Here is a 17985-nt window from a genome sequence, read left to right as displayed (position 1 = left end):
ACTCAGATCCTTAGGAAGAACAGAATGCAATTTTAACTGCTGATCCATCTCTACCACCTACACCCCTCAAAAAAAAGACATAAATGAATAATTTAATAAGAATCACCCTCAGGCCTTTAATCCCAGCACCCAGGAGGCAGATGCAGGCAGATCTCTTTGAGGTCAAGTTTAGTCTGGTCTACAAAGGAAGTTCTAGGACAGCCAGGAGTATAGAGAACTACTGTCTCCAAAATCTTAAAAAAAAAAAAAAATCACTTGATGCCAGGTGTGGTGGCTTAAAACTCTGATCTTAGCAACTGGGAGCCTGAGACAAGAGGATTTTCAGTTTGTGGCCAGCATTGGCTATATGGTAAAACTATTTTAAATAAATAGTATAGGCTGCCAATAAACCACGATGCTGTCAAAATTAAATTTGAGTTCAATTAAAATTAAACTTGGTTAGAAGAGACATGCCACCTCTGGTAAAACCAAATAGCCAAGTGCAGTGGCATAGGACTCTATCCCGGCACTGGGAAGGTGGAGGCAGGAGGATCTCTTGAGTTCGTGGCCAGCCCAGCCCGGTCTATGAAGGGAGTTTTAGGACAGCCAGGGCTACACAGAGAAACCCTGACTCTTGGAAGAAGAAATATTCCTGAATGGAGACTCGCTTGGGTTGGAGCTAAGAAGTTAAGAGTGGAGTATAGGGGCCGGAGAAATGGCTCAGTGGTTAAGAGCACTGACTGCTCTTCCAGAGGTCCTGAGTTCAATTCCCAGCAACCACATGGTGGCTCACAACCATCTGTAATGAGATCTGGTGTGTGTGAAGGCAGCTACAGTGTACTCATATATATTAAATAAGTAAATAAAAAAAAAAAAAGAGTGGCGTATAAGGAGAAAGGGTGGGGCTGCAGATAATCGGTTTCTCCTTAAGACACCGGGCAGCAATGGAGATGGAATGAGAGCCACGGAATCGTCTCCAGGCTACAACAGCCATGAATGTGGACTGGAGTTCACATGGCTTAAAGCCCAGGATTCAATCACCAGCAACATGGATCCTTCCAGCTTTCTGGAGTCCGAGGCAGGAGGATTCCAAGTTCAGTAGGTCTATTTCCAAGCACCCGCATGGCAGCTCACAACTGTGAAAATCCAGTTCCGGGGGATCATATGTAGATAATACACCCGGACTCATTAAAAAAAAATAATAATTAGGGCTGGAGATAAGGCTCAGTGGGTAAGAGTCTTCCAGAGGTCCTGAGTTCAAATCCCAGCAACCACATGGTGGCTCACAACCATCTGTAATGGGATCCAATGCCTCCTTCTGGTGTGTCTAAAGATAGCAACAGGGTACTCACATTACTAAATAAATAAACCTTAAAAATAAATAAATAAAGTTCAGGCTCATCCTTGACAGTCGGAGGCTGGCTGTCCCAAGCTGTTCATTATTTTTGTGAGGCAAGGTCTCATTAGGTAGTTCAGGCAGGTTGGGAACTTGTGCTATTTTATAAGTTGTGGCTGTGTGTCCGAGGATTGAACACTTTCCTTCTTCTTGATTCCTCTATCAAGGATTTGCCACTTCCAGGGCCCAAAGCCCAAGAGGCCCTTCCCTTCCTATGGCCTTCTACATCCTTGTAGGAAAGTTCAGGCTCCATCACTCATTGACGAAAAACACATGAAGGGAGTGGGGGAGGGGCAGAGACAGAGAGGAGTCAGACTCAGCCAATACTCAGCACACAGGCCCAGATACTCAAGGTCCTTCTGGACTTTCTACTTCCGTTGAGACGCCAACCCCAGGAACAAATAGAAGACAGGAAACAAGAGAGCAGCTAATTGAGCCCTCGGATCCCAGAGAACACACTGTTTTTCTGGGCCAGCAGTTGGAAGGAGAAGCAGGTGCATCTCTGTGTGTTCAAGGCTAGTTAGTATCTATGACAAAGAGTTCTCTAGGCCAGCCAGGGATACATAGTGAGACAGTGTCTCAAGAAAAGGAAAGGGAAGGGAAGGGAAGGGAAGAAAAAAAAGGCAAGAAAGCCAGTCTTGTGGCGATCACCTTTATCTTAGCACAGGGAGGCAGAGGCAGGCAGATCTCTGTGAGTTCAAGGCCAACCTATTCCAGGAAAAGTCAGAGTTATGTAGTAGAGAGATCCTGTCTCAAAAAACCCAAACCCAACTCAAACAACAACAAAATGCAAAAAGAATAAAAATCTCCCCAAACTCCATATTGTTAAGCCAAAGCCACTAAGTAATGTTGATTATTACTATTATTATTGTTGTTGTTATTATTATTATTATTATTATTATTATTATTATTATTATTATTTTCTCAAGACAGGGTTTCTCTGTATAGCCCTGGCTGTCCTGGAACTTGCTCTGTAGACCAGGCTGGGCTTGAATTCAGAGACCTGCCTGCCTCTGCTTGCTGAGTCCTGAAATTAAAGGTGTGCCCACCACTGCCAGTGGTGTTGTTCATGATGACAAGGACACTTCTTTTTTTTTTTTCCCCTTTGGAGCTGGGGACCGAAACCAGGGCCTCTAGTGCTCTACTGCTGAGCTAAATCCGCAAAAGATGATAAGGACACTTCTTATACACCAAGGAGGAGGTGAATTCTTAGCTGTGGAAAACAAAGACGTCCTAGGAAGCATAGTGTTAGTCAGAATTTTGTATTGCTGTGTCCAAAAAGTGTATTGAGAACAATACACTTCAAGGGGGGAGAGGTTTCTTTCTTTCTTTTTTAAAAATTTATGTATGTGACTATACTGTAGCTGTCTTCAGACACACCAGAAGAGGGCATCGAATCCCCTTACGGATGGTTGTGAGCCACCATGTGGTTGCTGGGATTTGAACTCAGGACCTCTGGAAGAGCAGTCAGTGCTCTTAACCACTGAGCCATCTCTCCATCCCCCTGGAGAGTTTTCTTTTTGGCTCAGAATTGCACATGGTTAGTCTATGATCACTGGGCTCTAAGTTTGTGCCCGCCATGACGAAGTCTCATGGATAGTGGGAGCATGTGATGGAGGAGCTTCTTCTCGGCCGACAGCAAACAAAACTAGGCAGATAGGAAGGGTCCAGAGTGAACCAGAACCTCAAGACCACTCTCCACCAGTGACCGACCTCCTCAGTTCTACCTCAAAGGGATGAAAAAAACCACTGATTAATTTGAAGCTGTCCATGACATACTTGTCTCCCTAAGGTTGTGTGTGTGTGTGTGTGTGTGTGTGTGTGTGTGTGTGCACGCGCTTATCTCTTTGAGCAAACCTACCAGTGTCTTGTCCAGAGCATGTCGAATATGCGCAAATTTCTTTTTCTAAGGCAGGGTCTCTTGGGCTCAAGCTCACCATGTAGCTGAGGCCATAATGAATTTGAACTCCTGACCTTCCTGTCTTCGCCTCTTAAATCCTCCGATTAAAGACCAAGGCTTTTCTTTTCCTTCCCCCCCCCCCCCCAAGGTCTTGGATGGCTTGATCGTGTATAGCCCAGGCGGATCTCAAAGTCACAGCATCCTCCTGCCTCAGTATTTGTTGAATATGTGAATGTCCCTGGTATGATAAGGAAACCTGAGACTGCACACACACACTAAAGAAATTTCCCCAAGAACAAGAACTCCAGTTCTGTGAAAACAGAGACCTAAAATCCCATACCCCACCCCCAACCCCTCCTGAGAATGGGTTTCTCTGTGTATCCCTGGTTGTCCTGAAACTCACTCTGTTGATCTGGTTGGCCTCAAACTCTTGAGATTCGCTTGTCTGCCTCCAGAATGCTGGGATTAAATTCGTGCTTCAGAGGCCTAGAATCTTTTCAACAAAACCTCCAGCTCGAAGCCACGAAGCCACGTGTAGTGGTGCACCCTTTGATCCAGTACTGGGGAGGAGGAGGCAAGTGGATCCCTGTGAGTTTGAAGCCCAGCATAGTTTCCAGTGAGAGCTGTAGGCCAGCCAGGTTACACCAGTAAGACCCTGTCTCAAAAACAAACACTCCAGCCCAACCACAACAGATATTTTCCTTTTTTTTTTTTGTACTTTCACAACAGGTGTTTTCCACCTGAAATTCACATCTTCGTTGGCTCCGCAGCAAGGTCCTCTAGGACCCCGAGTTCCTTTCTCTTTCTTTATGAATGAACAGGCTCACGTCTACGCATGTGCAGCTCCCAAAGATCCCGCTCCACGTGAGGCCCACCCTTCCCTCCCTGTGGGTGACTCCGCCCTCCCCCATTCTAATAGACCAATGGGGAGCAGCATGTGGGGCGGAGCCGGGAGCCGCCCGGCTAGGTATCCCGCTCCTCTTGTCCCCTCCCCTGCCCCCCCCCCCCCGCGCTGGGCTCCCCTGCGTACAGCCGCTGTGTTGTGATCACGTGGGCTGCCCGGGGCGCGCGGCTTGTTTTGGTTTTTCCTTGCGTTTGCCGGGTGAGCTCCGGTGAGCTACTGTCCTTCCCCGTGTCCACCCAGGCCTGCACCTCGGCTGATCTTTGGGCTCCCTCAGCCCGCACTCTGACGAGCCCCGCGGGGCGGCGTCCTGTCATGCCGCTAGTGCGCTACAGGAAGGTGGCCATCCTGGGGTACCGCTCCGTAGGTGAGTCCCCGCCCTCCCGAGAGCACCGTTGCTTTGTGGCCAGAAGAGGCGCGCTGTCGCGGAAATGTGACACGAGGACCCAATGTGGCTTGGGAAGAAATCGGGTTTACTGGCAGGAGATGGAAGGGTGGAGGGATGCTGGAAGAGGAGCGCGCAAGGGTTAAAGTGTATCGGGCTGTGGTTGCACCAGTCATCCCCGCGTTACTCTGGGAGTGGGGGTGGGATCAGTATTTGAAGGCGTGGTGGGGATCTGCGCAGGGTAGACAGTCCTTAGTTTCCTTGGCCTGGTGAAGGAGATCCTGGGGAATCTTTTCCAAAGGGTGAGATGGGGTGGGGGAGGGTTGGGTGGGGGAGGGGAGGGTTTCCTGCGGGCGTCACTGAATGCATTGAGTAGCTAAAACGCTGTGGAATCTATACGTAAGGATGGTGGCAATAAAAGACCAAGGGAAAGCACTGCTTGAGGGGCTCCCACAGCCTAGGAAGCTGATTTGGGGTGCTCTTTGGTCCTGGCCACAGTCCGAAAGGACAAAAGGTGTGACTGTGGGTGGATGATTGTATTACAACGATCTCTGGTCCTGAAAGGGAAGACATCTTTGGCACATCAATTTGTGGAAGGGGAGTTCCTGAAAGGCTACGATCCTACAGTGGAGAATAGTGAGTAGCATCCCCCCCACCCCCTCTGTGTTTGTTTGGAAACAGGCTTTCTTTATGTAGCCTTGGCTGTCCTAGAACTAGCTCTGTAGACCAATTCTGAGATCCGCCTGCCTCTGCCTCTGGAATACTGGGATTAATGTGCCACAACCGCCTGGCATGAGTAATTTTCTTTTAGTGTGAAGGAAACAGAACCTAGATAGATTGGGTGCCCTCTCTAACTCCATAATTTGAGATTTCTTTTTTGCCAAGAGGCTGGTTTATTTATATATTCCTTTGATCAGTTCTGGGAATCCTGTTCTGTAAGTGTCTAGAAAGTGGAGTTTGCAAGGTTTGTCCAGGGATAGTATGGATCAGTGGTTCCCAATCTGTAGGTTGAGACACCCTTTGAAACCCTGTATCTCCAAAAATATGTATACATCATGATTCACAACCATAGCAAAACCATAGCTATGAAGTAGCAACAAATGTAATTTTATGGTTGAGGGTCACCACAACACAAGGGAGTGTTTTAAAGGGTCACAGTATTAGGAAGGATGAGAACCACAGGTGTTGATGAAAACACTTAAGTCTGTGTGTGTCACTCCTGGGGGCCGGAATCTATAGGAACACACGTCACTGGCACTACCAATCACCTCACAGTCAAGAAGCTTTTGTTGTTGTTGTTGTTGTTGTTGTTGTTGTTTGATTTTCCAGCTTACAGCAAGACAGTGACTCTTGGCAAAGATGAGTTTCACCTACATCTAGTGGACACAGCAGGGCAGGTACCAGTGTGGTAGGGTGTCCAAATGTTATAGTTCAGCCCTATATAAAGAAGTCTGGTGGTGTGTGTGTGGTTCATGTGGGACATAGTATGAGAAGAAAAGCATTTAGCTGTTAGCAGTGTGCAAGGCTCAGTGGAGCTGCTTCCTAAAAACTTATTTAATGGAAGAGACTGGAGCAAGGGATGGCCCAGGGAGAGTCACTCGTTTGCTGTGCCACCAGCTTACGCCGTTTGCATGGCATGGGTGTAAATACTCACATTTTTGTTTGATTCTAGGATAAGTACAGCATTCTGCCCTATTCCTTCATCATTGGGGTCCATGGTTACGTGCTTGTGTACAACGTTACCTCCCTGCGCAGGTATGTGACTGGGATTCTGAGTGGGGGCTCGTCAAGACTAACGTCTAATCCTAGAACTAAAACTATAGCTCTGTTTCTTATGTCTGAAGCTTCCAAATCGTTAAGAACCTGTACCAAAAGCTACAGGAAGGCCATGGTAAAACTCGGTAAGTGGCCCTAGGACATAGAGACGTGAGGGGGTGGAAGGAAGCCAAAGGGTAAACTCTTCAAGGAGGCTAGAGGTAGATGATGGCTGGCTTGTTTGGGGAATCACCTAGCCTTGATGGAGTTGGAGTAGATGGGGTCCGTGGAGGATGGGAGAAGGGGATCTTACAAGCATAACTGTAGTAACTGCTTTTTCATCCCAGACTGCCAGTGCTGCTTGTGGGGAACAAGGCAGATCTCTCTGCAGACAGGTGCGTAAGACTCTGCTGCTCGGCAAAGGAAAAGTGACCTGTACCAGGGATCCATCACGATGTAGTCCTTCCCAGCTCTGCTGCTTGACTGAAGCAATTTTACAGCTTGGTTTTTTGGTTTTTTTTTTTTTTTATGTTGTTGTCTGGTTTTTTTTTTTTTTCTTTTTTTTCTTTTTTCTTTTTTTTCGGAGCTGGGGACCAAACCCAGGGCCTTGCGCTCGCTAGGCAAGTGCTCTTCCGCTGAACTAAATCCCCAACCCCGTTTTTTTTTTTTTTTTTGTTTTTGTTTTTGTTTTTGTTTTTGTTTTTTTGAGACAGGATCTTCTTCACCATGTAGCCCAGGCTATCCTTTAACTCCCAATCCTCTAGCTTTCTAAATAGTGCTAGCCTAGAATGTAGCAGTGGGTCACCATGCCTAGCTGGTCCATCTCTGTCCCTGTCCATCCGTCCATCCGCTGCCCCCCCCCCAGCTTTTCATCCTTACTTTGAAGGTCACTTAAGGATGATCTTATCATAATTGATATTTCAGTATTAATACTTATGTATCGTGCTTTTGTTTATATATATATTTTCTTCTCACCTCCTCAAACCTTGGGGTGTGTGTGTGTGTGTGTGTGTGTGTGTGTATTATCAGAAGGAATCTAAATCCTAAAGATTTTTCAGAGAACTTGCTGACGTTTTTCTTTGCTTTCTCTCTTTATGTTCCAAATCTGCTTCCAGAGAGGTGCAGGCAGTTGAAGGGAAGAAGCTAGCAGAGTCCTGGGGTGCAACATTTATGGAGTCATCTGCACGGGATAATCAGGTGCTGTACGTAAAGATTATACTTGGTGGCATGGCTAGCAGTGTCTTCCTTCCTTGAGGCTCGGTGGTGGGGACAGTGAGGGAGTGCTGTGTTTGCCTCAGGGCTGGGTAGTATTGGCCCTGACCCAATCGATGGACCACAGATCTTATTCCTTGTAGCTAATTCAGGACATCTTCATCAGAGTCATCCAGGAGATTGCCCGTGTGGAGAATTCTTATGGACAAGACCGCCGATGCTGTCTTATGTGAACTCTTGGCATGGAATAACTGCCCTGTTTCGGCCACAGGCATTGACCAACCTGCAGCAGTGGGGTCGACCCTCAGGACTTAAGTACTAGGGTTGCCAACTATGTCCTTACTCCTCTGGGCACACAGTAGGGGACCCTTATTTTTGCACACTCATCCCAGGTTCTGGTAACCTGGATGTTAATGTTTACAAAGGGGCAAAACGTCTCAGGGACACTGGCTTCTAACTCCTTGTTTTCCTAAACGAATTTTTATAGTCTGTACAGTTGGGATGAGTCTTGGGCATTGATTACCGAGGATCTGCCCTCCTGGGTATATTTTGGGTGTTGGTTGGGTAAGGGTGTTGGTCACTTGGCAGTTCAGAAGTAGAACTGTCCGGGCTGGGGATTTAGCTCAGTGGTAGAGCGCTTACCTAGGAAGCGCAAGGTCCTGGGTTCGGTACCCAGCTCCGAAAAAAAGAACCAAAAAAAAAAAAAAAAAAAAAAAAGAAGTAGAACTGTCTACTGGGGTAACTGTATATTTCCAAATAAACTGAGAAATCTTTTGTTGTTGACTTTTTTGTCTGGGGAGAGCTGAGGACTGGTGGCTTCAGTATTTAGTATGGCCTCTTGTCTTACTCCTCACTAAGGACCCTACCCTAAGACATAACTTCTCTCCCTTTCCATCTATTTTGATGTTTCTTTTTTGTTTGTTTTGCTATGTTTTGTTTTGTTTGTTTGTTTGGTTTATTTTTGCTTCACCAAGTTCTATTGGGCTGCCCCACCCATCTAAGTTTGTGGGTTCTGAAGATCCCCTTAACTACAGATATATTGCCCTCTAGTGGCTAATTGCTATATGCTGACTCGCTGTTGTCCTGGGACCTTGACATTTGCTGTGTCCCCTCGTTTCGAATGATGTCAAGGAGTGTGTAGGCAGAGACTAGAAGTGTGTGATAACCCAAGAATCTGAGAGGAGAAAGGATGAGCTTGGTGTGAATGTGCTCTAGTAACCCCCGTGCCTCTAACCCCCCCCTTTTATACTCCTACCTCCCAACCCTCCATGGGGTTTCTCTGTGTAGTCCTGACTGTCCTGGAACTCACAGGGATCCTATACACTGCTTTCTAAGAGCCATTTCTTTTTCCTTTATCCATCTGGTCATGTTTTGGCACCTCGCACACCTTTGGGACTGTGCTGTAATTTTTAGTGTTAAAGATGTTGTTTTTCTCATTCAGGGTGTGACAGTAGGATGGCTGTTTGCTAGTAATCGGTAGGTCTTCTTCGATTTTTAAATTACGTGTTTGCATGAGAATACAGGTATTATAAGCCACTGAACATGAGTACTGGGCACTGTACACCGGTCCTAGGCACAAGCAGCGTGTACTCTTAATTGCTGAGCCATCTCTCCAGCCCTCAATTGTCTGCCTTGACTACTCAACCAGTTCACCCTCAGAGAGTTGTAAGGGTGACCTAAGAGCCACTGTAGCGTAGTAGAGGACAAGGACCTTCTCTGCTGACTGTGGGAAGCTGAAGTATCCAATTAGCCTAAGTTTCCCGTTTGTAAAGTATGGTTGAATAGTCTTCAGAAGCTGAGTGTTGTGACACACACACACACACACACACACACACACACACACACACACAGACACATGTAATCCTAGGATTTGAAGGCTGAGGCAGGAGGCCATCCTGGGCTATATATAAAGATGTTACATACTAGCCAAATATTCTACCATTGAGCTGTAGCTTCAGTCCTTTTGTAAAAGTGTGTGTGTGTGTGTGTGTGTGTGTGTGTGTGTGTGTGTGTGTGTGTGTGTGTGTGTGTGCGTGCATGTTCCGGCCATAACATGCAAGTGGAAATTAGAACGCAACTTGCAAGAATTGATCCTCTCCTACATTGTGGGTCCTAGGACTCAGATCTTCAGGTCTGGCAGCAAAGTGTCTTTTATTCGTTGAGCCATCTTGTCAGCCCTTTAGAGAGTTCTTTTTTTTTTTTTTTTTTTTTTTTTTTGAGACAGGGTTTCTCTGTGTACCCCTGGCTGTTGACCAAGTTGGCCTCAAAGTCAGAGATAATCTGTCTGTGCCTCCTAAGTATTGTAATTAAAGGCGTGTTGACACCACCAACAGGTGCCATACTCCTTTTTTAAAAAATAAGTTTTATTTTATATATATGAGTAAATTGTAGCTGTCTTCAGACATAGGAAAAGGATGAGTAAATTGTAGCTGTCTTCAGACATAAGAAGAGGGCATCGGATCCCATTACAGATGGTTGTGAGCCACCGTGTGGTTGCTGAGAATTGAACTTAGGACCTCTGGAAGAGCAGTCAGTGCTCTAAGCTGCTGAGCCATCATCTCTCTAGCCCCAGCTTTACTAATTTTTATCTTTGAGTGTTTTGCCTGCCTGCTTGTCTGCGTCACCAGTGTGCCTGGTGCCTAGAGTCCTTTATCTATTTGGTCATCTTTTTGTGCTTTATGCACCTTTGGAATTGTGCTGTATTTTTTAGGTGTTAAATCAGAAGACGGCATCAAATCCTTTGGAGCTAGAGTTAAAGATGTTGTGAGCCACCATTGGGAATGAATCCTAGGTCCTCCAGAGGAACAAGTACTCATTAACCCCTGAGCCATCTGTACAGTTATAATTTTTTTTTTTAAGATTTATTTTTAGCTAGACGATGGTAGCACACACTTTTAATCCCAGCACTTTGGGATGCAGAGGCAGGGAGATCTCTGAGTTTGAGGCCAGCCTGGTCTACAGAGCAAGTTCCAGGACAGCCAGGGCTATACAGGGAAAACCTGTGTTGAATAAACAAGGAATTCTTTTCTATGAATGGTTTTTTTAGTGTTATGCCTACGTACATCTCAACACCACATCTGAGCAGTGTCCTCTAAGGCCAGAAGAGGGCATCAGACCTCTTGGAAATGGAGTTAGGGATGGTTGTGAACCAAGTCGGTTCTGGGAACCAAACCTAGGTTTGCTGGAAGACCAAGCAAGCAAGGAGTGCTCTTAGCCACTGAATGACCAACTCAGCCTCTGAATGGACTGAAATAGCGTTTCCTTCCCTAGTTGCCCAGGCAGGCCTTGAGTCTGCTGATCCTGCTTTCCCCTTCCCAATAGCTACAACTACAGGTTCCAGATTGTGAATCACAGATTGTGAGAACCCAAGCGTGGTGTTTCTTTTAAAATCTTTTTGTGTGTCGATCTTTTGATGAGATTGTGTGAATGTGGTGTGTGTGTGTGTGTGTGTGTGTGTGTGTGTGTGTGTGTGTGTGTGAGACAGGTGTGCTTTGGTGCAAGTGTGGAGGTCAGAGGACAACTTTCAGGAATTGGCTCTCTACATCCACTCTGGGTCCTGGGAATCAAATTCATGAGGTGCGGTATTGAACTTCCTACGGAGCCACCTCAGCTTAGAGAGTGACTTTGAAGTCCTCATCATCCTTTGCCTTCACATCCCAAGTGCTAGGTCACAGGACTGCAGTGTCAAACTTGGCTCAAGAGCTTGTAATAAAAGGAGTCTTGGGGCTCAGTGGTTAAGAGGGCTCACTGCTCTTGGGGAGGACCTAGGTTTTGTTGTTCCCGGCATCCATACAGTGGCTCACAACCACCTGTAACTCCAGTTTTAAGGGCTCTCATGGCCTATTCTGACTTCCGGAGGGTCTGTATAGTACATAGAAGTTCACAGAACTACACGTCATAAATAAAACTTTTAAGTCTCTCTCAAGAGGATAAAAGAGGGAATGAGGGGCCGGGTGTGGTACATCCGTGTGTGATTCCAGCTCTCAGGAGGGAGAAGTAACAGGGGTTGTCTCTCCAGTTGAGGGGCAGCCTTGTCAGATTCCAGGTCAGTGTTACATAAGACCATGACACCCGCCCGTGAGAACTGAGGTAATATACCCAAGGTTTAGGATAGTCCATGATAGATTAATTAGTATTATCTTCTAGTGGGGGGGTCTGCTTTTCAGTTTTGGGTCTAGGCAATGGGGAGATGCCTTCGACTTTTCAATTCCTAGATAAACTTGTACTATAGCTGAGATAATTTGTGGGATCACCTGAAGTTTCTTTTCTAAGAATTTTGTTGAAATTGGCTTTAGCAATCAGACTAGAAACCTTGACGCTATGTACAGATAGTAGGATGTGCCTGCTATTGATCTCTCCTCCACCATGGCCAGATCCACACGTCCAATATGGAAATCTCACAAGGTTAGGACTAACATAGTTATAATTAAGTTACTGAGTTGCACCACCTACATTTCAAAGTACTCAATAGCTACATGTATCTAGTGGCTCTTTCTGAGGATAAAGCACATTCCCACCAGAACGAACCATGCTGTACTTTTTCCACTGAAATAGACTCAGACCTTACTTGCCAGTTTCTTTTCGCTTTTTTCCTCTTAAATCTTTTTTTAAAAGTTACATTTATTTTATCTTGTGCATTTGTGTGTGCGTGCAAGGGGGGCGGGGGGGAGCATCCTGGACCTGTGAAGGTCAGAGAACAATTTGGATTCAGTTTTCTCTCTCCACTATGTGGGCCAGAGGGATGGAACCCAGGTCTTAAGGCTTGACAGTAAGTGTCTTTTACCCTCCAGGCCATCTTATAGACCCTTAAATCTTTTTTTTTTTTTTTTAAACTAGGGGGGGGGATGTTCCCTCTGGTTTGCATTAAGGGTTAACTTCTCAGAGTGATTCCTTGGGCGATTTCCTCTTGTTTAGCCTCATCCTTTTCATTTGCGATATGGAGATAATTCCACAATCTTGGTGAGGAAAAACGGGGATATAAAGTATCCAGTACACAGTTAATTTGTCTCAACCTGTTTATTCCATGTATACAGTCTATGCAGAAAGGAAATTCTAGTCTTCCTATCTCCCAGACTTGGAGTGCAGGAGTTTGAGGGTCTTATCCAGATTAACAATATTCCAACCAAGTAGCAGAGTATTTATCTTAGTTTAAGGAAGAAAAAAAAGACAGGTTCAGAAGATTTTCGGGAAAATTAAATATGGGGTGGGGACACACTACATTGATGTTTTGGTAGGGAAGTGGTTGGTTGGGGATCGTGAGGACACCGACAATACTTCTGCACCAAAGGGTCTTGGAGTTAGAAGACCTTAGAGTCGTCCAGCTTTCTTCCGGCCCCCAAACGTGGCAAGAACCCACCCTTTACAGCGCCAGGCACCGTGCCTCACTTTCTCCATTTGCGGACTCCAGTTCCCAGGATGCAGAGCTGCGGCCAATCTCCAGGCTCTTTCCACCCCCCAACCCCCCTTGGCAAAGATTGTCCCCGGCCAAAGCAAGGAGTTCCAAGGGTCAGTGACTTTAGGGAACAGAATTAAAAAGTGGTCAGAATCCCAGCTTTACCACCCAGAAGGTAAAGGAGGCAGCTCCTGGGCCGGGGTGAAGAAGAGGGGGGCTTTATTCCCACGTGTCTGCCCGGCGGCCAGCCTGGCGCAGTCGGGGTTAATCTGCGGCGGAGGGATCCCTCAGCGTGTGCGTAGAACTGCAGAGTCACAGCCTTTCCTCCAAGAGGGCTGTACCCCTCCGCCGCCCCGCTCCAACACAAAATAGGGCCTCCTCTTCTCCTTTCTCCCCTTCTTGAGTGGGGTTCCTCAAGCAAAAGGCCCCCCTGGATCTCGCGCCGGACGCTCCACGAGTCTCTACGACCGCTGCCCAGATCCCAGGCGAGGAAAAAGCCTCTTCGCAGGAACCACCCTACCGGCCGAGCAGGAGGCGGAGGGGGGAGGCGGAGCGGCGCCGCGCTGCACTACTTTCCTCTCCGGTTGCAAATGGCTGCCTCGTTCCCCACTTTCCGCTCAGTTTCCTGACCCCCCGGCGCCGGGAGCCGGGGTTGGACCATGCACCTCTAGACCCCCCGCGATCAGAGCCTGCCGGGGGTCTAGGGGGTGCTGCGGACCACAGCCGGCCAGGCCGGGGGCGGGGCAGCTCCCGAGGCCAGAGGGGAAGGGAGGCGAGCGCTGGGCCTGGAGCGGCCGGAGGGGAGCGGGCAGAGGGCTCGCACCGCCCGCCCCTTCCTCTTCCTCGCCCACCAACCCTCCTCCCTTCCCCGGGGGGAGCAGAAGGTGGGGGGCTCGAAGCCGCCGAGGGGGGACGCTCGGGGTCGCGGAGCCGGGCGCTGGGTGTGTGTCAGGTTCGGCCCCGCCGGCTCCGCGTCGCCGTAGCTCGCGCGGCCCCGGGGCGCCGGCCGGGCGGGGAGAGGGGTTCGGCGCGGCTGCGAGGGGCTCACGTTCCATCCGGGCCCGGCGCGCGGCGCGGCGCGGCGCGGCATTCCTTCCGGGCTGCTGGGGAGGCGCCTCGACGTTCCATCTGGAGAGCCTCGACGTTCCGCCCGAGCCCGGCGCGGGCGGCCGGGGCGCTGGCCGGGCCCTAGGACTGAGAGGCCGCCCCGCGACGCGGATGCGGAGCCTGCTTGCCCAAGATCAAAGCCACCGGTGCTCTCTTTGTGTCCGCTCGGGATTCGCCGCCCTGGGGCTGTTCATGGAAACCTAAACTGCTGGAACCCGAGGCAGAGAGCCCTCTTGGATTCTTGCTGCTTTTTTTTTTTTTTTTTTTAAACCCGGGGGAAGGGTGACCACTCCGACCTGGATTTACCGTTCTTGGCCTCCCTAAGCCCCCCCGAGTGGGGGGCGGCTGTGCTCGCTCTGGCGGTTGGAGGTCGGGGAGCGGCCCGGGCTCTGGCCATGTTCTCGGATGAGGATTTCTGGATCGCCCTGTGAAGAGGTGAGTGAAGTCCGCCCGGCCTGGGCCCAGAAAGGGTTGGACTGGGGGCACAGCCAGATGGACTATCTTGGCCGGTGCTGGCCTTTAGGTTGGAGAAAGGGGTGCCAGAGCTGGGGAGGGTTCCTTTGGCAGGGTCTGTCAAGGGGAATCTGAGCCAGTTGCCACGGCAGAACTGAGGCCTGGTTTCTTGGGGTGTGCCTCTTTAAAGATTGGGGGTTCAGGGAACTACAGGAGTTTGGGAACATGTCCAGATAGCCTCTCTGCCTGTTTATTTTTGTGTTGAGGGAGTTCGACCAAACTAGAACCCAGGCCCCGATGCCAGTGCCAACACCAATCCCAGGCTACTATCCCCCACCCCCACCCCTACCCCTACCCCCACCCCCAGGGTTCCTTGGGACAGAACTACTTTGGGGGGGGGTGGCACTGCCAGGTCGGACTTACTGCCAGATTGGACTTTAATGTTGTTCCTACCCACCTGGGCACCCAAAACAATCTGTGGGGAACTCAAGGAGCCCTGGGTCCTTCACCAGGGTCGGGTGTGTGGGAAGCGGTGAAGAGGGGAGCTGGGGCAGCTCTGTCCCTGCCGTTCAACTTAACTACCTCTGCCTTGCAAAGTGACCCCAGCAAGGCCTAGTGGTGTCTTAGCCTGCTTTGCTTCCCCTCCTCTTGGGATGGACATAATCTCTGGGGGATTATAGAAGAGACCGTTGAGATCTGTTCTCTACGAATGTGGGCTGCAAAAAAATGGCTTTTGTCTCCTGCTTTCTCCGGGCCTAGTGTAGAGTTAGCTGCCCATGAGTCCCTGGCCAATCCTGAAAGCCCCTGCCAGACCTCTACAATGCTTTTCAGGCTACCGAGTGGTAAATAGTTCTCAGGTGCTGCCCCGGCTGTACAGAATAGGGGTAGCTTGCACGTCTTTGATGGAGAAATGACTTTATTTATGCTCTTTTCTGCTGGAAGCCAGTGTTTCCAGCCCTGGTAGGAGGTGCTGGGGAGAAGGGGTGTGTATGTACAGCATGAGCCTCCCGCCTCAGCCTCTGGGCCCTGGGCTGGGACAGCCTCTCTCACACCTGTCGAGTTGCCCAGCAGGAATTTGGCTAGTGCATTTTGCTCCCTCATTCCACCCCCTCCAAAATACATTTGCTCAGTCTCCTTGAGTCTTGTCTCAGAAAGGGAAAAGTAGGGGGTTTGCCCTTGAAAGATTTCTGGGAGGTGGCATAGGGGTGTGGAGTAAGGTGAGCTGTCATCTGTGGCCTCTGCCTCTCTAGTCTGCTCTTAGGTTAACAACCTTAGGTGGGACAGTATCTTGTTAGCTCTGGCTGCCCCCTAGGCTACCCAGGGACAATGTGTTACCATTTGGGTCCTTCCTAGAAGGCTGACCCAAAAATGGGGGTGGAGAGAGGTGTGGTTTGATTTCCTAGCTGGGAACCAGGAAGTCCTGAGTCCCACTGAAGAACTGTTGGTTCACTCAGGCCGTCTCCAGCCTTTCACCCCTCCAAGCCTCCATTTCCTCCCTTGCAGAGAAAATGGAGTGAAGTCTTACTGGTCTAGGGTGAACACAGGAAGGAGAGTGGTTGGAGTAAATCTCTGCCACCTTTCTTGCCGTTTTGGGTGTTTCAGGTCTAAGAGTGTCAGCTTCCTAGCTCAGAGCAAGCCTGGCCCAGGTGTTAGCCTAGCTTGACCCAGGGAAAGCCCCTGGGATATATGTGTGCCTCTGTTTACCGGCTATGAATGATGGGACAGGGGCCTTCTCTGCTCAGATGCCTCCAGGAACTTGATTGCTATGGTACTTGGCGTTTTGGTAGAGACGCTGGGCCGAAAGCTTGAGTAGTTAAGAGGCTAAGGTTTCAGGCCTCTTGGAGATGTCCCTGGACTCTTTATGGTACAGAAAAAGGACAGTTTGCTGGTCCATGGGTCTGAGAGTGGGGTGCTTCCTTTTTCGGGGTTCCTACTCTGACCCTCAAGGCTGGATGAAGAAGGTAGTTTCTGTACTTTCTTGGGCATCTGTAGCTTTAGCGGCCTGAGAGAGCTGCGCTTGGGGGAGGGCCGAGGAATGTGTCCCTCTGGCCTTGTGTCAGGCGGCCCTCCTACCCACTGTATCATCACTGTTGCCTTCTATTTGTTGCTGTTTGTGACTCCCTTGGCCTCAACTCTGAGAACAAAGTTGGAAGAGGATCTGTTAGGAAGACATGGTTAGATGGCAAACATTTGGAAAACTTTTAAAGTCCTTGTGGACCTTTGGTGCGACCAGGCTTTGAGGGGTTGAGTGTCAAGAGGGTCCTGACTTGAATCTCAGAGCATGTGCTGTAAGCAGCTAGATAAACACCCTGCCTTCCTGCAAACGGACTGTTGCGCCTGACGCTTGGGAAGAGGTGCTTTGGGAATGGCGGTGATGGGTGTCAGGTGATGTGCTGCTCCTTCTCTGGCAGGTTCAGAGAGTTAGAAGGAAAAAGCAAAGTAGCATCATTACTTCCACGTGGCTCACAGGGGATCGCCAACATTTGGGAGTGGAATTGTGAGCTCAGGGAAGGAAACTGATACTGTGGTAGCTGGGAATTGATTCACTGGTCATCAAGCACTTGGAGGGTTCCCTTGCTGTGATTGGCTGTGGTATTTGCCTTCCAGTGTTAGAGGACAGGATTATCTGTACCCAGGTTGGTGTGGTCACTGACTAAACAAGGGGAGATGAATTGTTCAGCCCTTTATCATTTACAGTTGTTTTTAAGGGAGTCTTCTTACCTCACACCACCACCTTTACAAGCACTAGACACTGGTGAGAAGGTCTACCAACAGCTGCAGGCACTAATCCCGTCTCAGCTTTCTTATGTGGGGTTTCTTTCCTATTCATAATTTTGGGAATGTTTGTCTGTTTAAACAGTTTCACTGTGAAGCTCTGGTTGGCTTGGAGCTTTCAGTGTAGACCAAGCTGTTCTCCAACTTTGATCCCTCTGCTCTGTCTTCCAAGTTATGGTGTCATCAGTGTCTGCCACCAGGCCTAGCATCTGTAATTCTTACTTTCGACTCCTCTCAGTCTTTGTACTCTACTTCAGTGTGCTGCCTTGGAGGGCAACAAAAATACACCCAGTGTTGCATGAGTCTTAAGTTTTCTGATGAGGCTTTAGCGTGTTTCATTTGGTTTTTGAGATACATTGGACTATATGAAATAGGAAAGAGGGACCGTTAACTCTTGAGTATTTGGAAACCCAGCTTGACTTAAGAGGAAGGAAACTATTCTGCTCTGTTAGGTCCTGCCCCATTTAGCCCTCTTCCAAGTAGCAGTGTGCTTCCTGAGACTACAACTCCCAGCATGCTTAGCCCCAGGTCTCCTTACACATGCTCAGTAACTCTTAAGGCCCACTTCTGTTAACTAGGAGCATCTAAGGAAGAAGGGCAGTTGGCGTTGCTAAGGGCAACAAACCTGAGGCCTTCATGTTAGGTGAGACCCAGGGCTCATTTAGGGCTGGGGCCAGTGGTGGTCCTGAGTTTCATATGCCTGGCAATCGAGGTTCCTTCTGTTGTATTT

At 48.9% G+C, this 17985-nt stretch overlaps 2 protein-coding genes across 18 annotated transcripts in view; both read left to right on the top strand.

Moving 5' to 3' along the window:
- The first annotated feature begins 4192 nt into the window (after positions 1-4192).
- Rhebl1 (RHEB like 1) lies at positions 4193-8302 on the top strand. 6 transcript variants are annotated; one of them, XM_087557629.1, is made up of 9 exons: positions 4193-4242; positions 4420-4543; positions 5126-5197; positions 5891-5958; positions 6234-6316; positions 6406-6462; positions 6664-6711; positions 7432-7513; positions 7672-8302. In XM_087557629.1, exons 2-9 carry the CDS (start codon positions 4492-4494, stop codon positions 7759-7761), a joined length of 552 nt encoding a protein of 183 aa, XP_087413755.1. In that variant the 5' UTR covers positions 4193-4242; positions 4420-4491; the 3' UTR covers positions 7762-8302.
- A 5183-nt stretch (positions 8303-13485) lies between these two features.
- Positions 13486-17985, top strand: part of Kmt2d (lysine methyltransferase 2D) — a 40212-nt gene continuing 35712 nt past the window's right edge. For 11 of the 12 annotated variants that reach the window (XM_087555243.1, XM_087555253.1, XM_087555248.1 and 8 more), the window contains exon 1: positions 14009-14462. The gene's annotated coding sequence lies outside the window, so the exon portion shown is untranslated. 12 annotated transcript variants of the gene reach the window in all.

The sequence above is a fragment of the Rattus norvegicus genome, chromosome 7 (genome assembly GCF_021556685.1).
Source record: "Rattus norvegicus strain SHRSP/BbbUtx chromosome 7, alternate assembly SHRSP_T2T, whole genome shotgun sequence".
NCBI classification, from domain to species: Eukaryota; Metazoa; Chordata; class Mammalia; order Rodentia; family Muridae; genus Rattus; species Rattus norvegicus.
The sequence above is the reverse complement of the archived record's forward strand: the minus strand, read 5'-3'. Positions and strand labels throughout refer to the sequence as shown.

Excerpts from the sequence above, each read along its gene's own strand:
- Rhebl1 (XM_087557634.1), top strand. The coding sequence starts at position 4,492 with ATGCCGCTAGTGCGCTACAGGAAGGTGGCCATCCTGGGGTACCGCTCC. Across the intron at positions 6,463-6,663 it reads GAAGGCCATGGTAAAACTCG|ACTGCCAGTGCTGCTTGTGG; the intron begins GTAAGTGGCCCT and ends TTTTCATCCCAG. Across the intron at positions 6,712-7,431 it reads GCAGATCTCTCTGCAGACAG|AGAGGTGCAGGCAGTTGAAG; the intron begins GTGCGTAAGACT and ends ATCTGCTTCCAG.